The 2,171-nt window shown below is 40.9% G+C and overlaps 1 protein-coding gene across 1 annotated transcript in view; it reads right to left on the bottom strand.

Moving 5' to 3' along the window:
• The window catches only part of LOC108791373 (vitellogenin-A2-like), a 20,200-nt gene extending 18,096 nt beyond the window's left edge, over window positions 1–2,104 (bottom strand). Inside the window, 2 exon segments of the mRNA XM_018561850.1 lie at window positions 1,141–1,251; window positions 1,999–2,104. Coding sequence (XP_018417352.1) covers window positions 1,141–1,251; window positions 1,999–2,104 — 217 coding nt within the window.
• Window positions 2,105–2,171: the final 67 nt, after the last annotated feature.

Genomic DNA, 2,171 nt, shown 5'->3' with positions numbered 1-2,171 from the left:
CTAAGAAAAATACATATTCTAAATGTTTCTCCCACTCTAAGACGTATCGTAGGTTTTTTTCCCTAGCTCCCAGCAGTGGACTGGGTGCATGGGCAGTACAATTCCATAATTGCTGTGATAGGTCAGTTGGCTCTTGATCAGTGCCCCAGGACCCTCAGAAACCACCCACCTCCTCTGCCTACATCTTCTGCTTAGTCCTGAGTGTCCTGAGTGTGCCAGGGTGGGAGAATGGTGAATTTTCACTTTGTGAGGTAATCATCACTTTGCTCAGTGAATGTGATGAAACTTAATTTTGCAAAGAATACCCAGTCACATGCACGTTCTTTTTTTAGAAAGAAAAAAAAATATTGTTTTCAGTGGAGTAGGATATTACCCCTGTAAACAATGTGCAGGTTGTCAAGTCTCTGGAAATAGGAAAAAACATTGAATGTTTCAAATCTAATAGTAGTGTAGGTACATATACTATTAGACAATTCATATCTTGCATCACACAGTTTGTCATCTATTTGCTGGAGTGCCCATGTGGTCTCCAGTATGCAGGGAGGACGACTAGACCTCTAAAAATCAGAATAGGTGAACATATAAATAACCTCAAAAGAGGTGACATCAACCACAATGTGTCCAAACACTTAAACTTTTTCCACAATAAAAACCATAAGGGTCTGAAAATTGTGGGAATAGATAAGGTGACCAAACATTGAGAGGGAGGATGCAACTTAAAGAATAAAATATCCCAAAACAAGTCCAAATGGATCTTTGTCCTTAATACTCAAAGACCAAAAGGATTGAATATTGATTTTGATTTAAATTGCTTCCTCAATAACAGCTAATACACTTATCTGTAGGCACTTTCTATTTCTATTTTTTTTATAATTTCCCTTTTCTTATACATTTTAAATCTCTCAGCGAAGCTTTCCGATGTATCCTGAAACACTTGTTTTATAAGCGATACAACTTGTAAGCTATCTGCCTCTTGTAGCCTCCATGAAGCAACTCTCGCATGCCAACTTCACTGGTAATGCCAGATTGTAACAAAGCCAGCAGCCTTCCAGGCATGCTTGGTGATAGCAACATTTTTTCCTTTGCATTGACTCATTTTGGCTGTTGCTGGAGGTGAATTGTTCCCGCCTGTTGCTGTACCGCTGGTGAGAGTAACGTCTCTTCCTAGATAATGATCTGTATCTGCCGCACGATGCTGATCTTCGTCTGTCTTTGGAATGGCATGATGATTTTCTAGCAGACCTGGCAGGACTACACACAAGAGCAGAGACAAATAACAATACACCATAGACAAAAACATAAAAATTTTGCTGGAGGGGAATTGGGGTTGCCTGTTGCTGTACCGCTGGTGAGAGTAACGTCTCTCCCTAGTTAAAGATCTGTATCTACCAGATGATGTTGATCTTCCCCTATCTTTGGAATGGCGTGATGATTCTCTAGCAGACCTGGCAGGGATATACACAACCGCAGAGGCAAATAACAAAACACCATAGAAATAAAAATTAAAAAGAGTAAAAGACACTGGACGCTTTTGCCTACCTTCTCTAAACTCAATGGTGTCCGTAGGGTTTGCTTTTCCTGATGGTATCCTGGCAAAAGATGGAAAAAACAGCACTAGGACAGCGTGCCACACTGCAGCCCTGACCTAAACAAATTCTCGGAGACCAAAAATGTGGGCAACCAAAATACTCAACTTAGAGATGTAGCAGAAATATAAATGGAGAAATAATGTCACCAGCACACCATACGAGTAATTTAGCAACAGTCCATTTAATGACACATTGCCATTCCATGTGTCATTAAATGGACTGTTGCTAAATTACTCGTATGGTGTGTTGGTGACATTATTTCTCCATTTGTGTTAAATGGAGAAATGATGATGGCGTGATGATTCTCTAGCAGACCTGGCAGGGATATACACAACCGCAGAGGCAAATAACAAAACACCATAGAAATAAAAATTAAAAAGAGTAAAAGACACTGGAGGCTTTTGCCTACCTTCTCTAAACTCAATGGTGTCCGTAGGGTTTGCTTTTCCTGATGGTATCCTGGCAAAAGATGGAAAAAACAGCACTAGGACAGCGTGCCACACGAACCGCAGCATGTTCGCCATTACTGAGACACTGTAGAAATGCCTCAGAATAGAGCCGCCCATCCCCCCTGTATGTGCC

Source organism: Nanorana parkeri, unplaced genomic scaffold, assembly GCF_000935625.1.
Source record: "Nanorana parkeri isolate BGI_ZX_2015 unplaced genomic scaffold, ASM93562v1 scaffold548, whole genome shotgun sequence".
In the NCBI taxonomy this organism is placed as follows: Eukaryota; Metazoa; Chordata; class Amphibia; order Anura; family Dicroglossidae; genus Nanorana; species Nanorana parkeri.
Note: the sequence above shows the minus strand (reverse complement) of the source record. Positions and strands in the feature narration are given on the sequence as shown.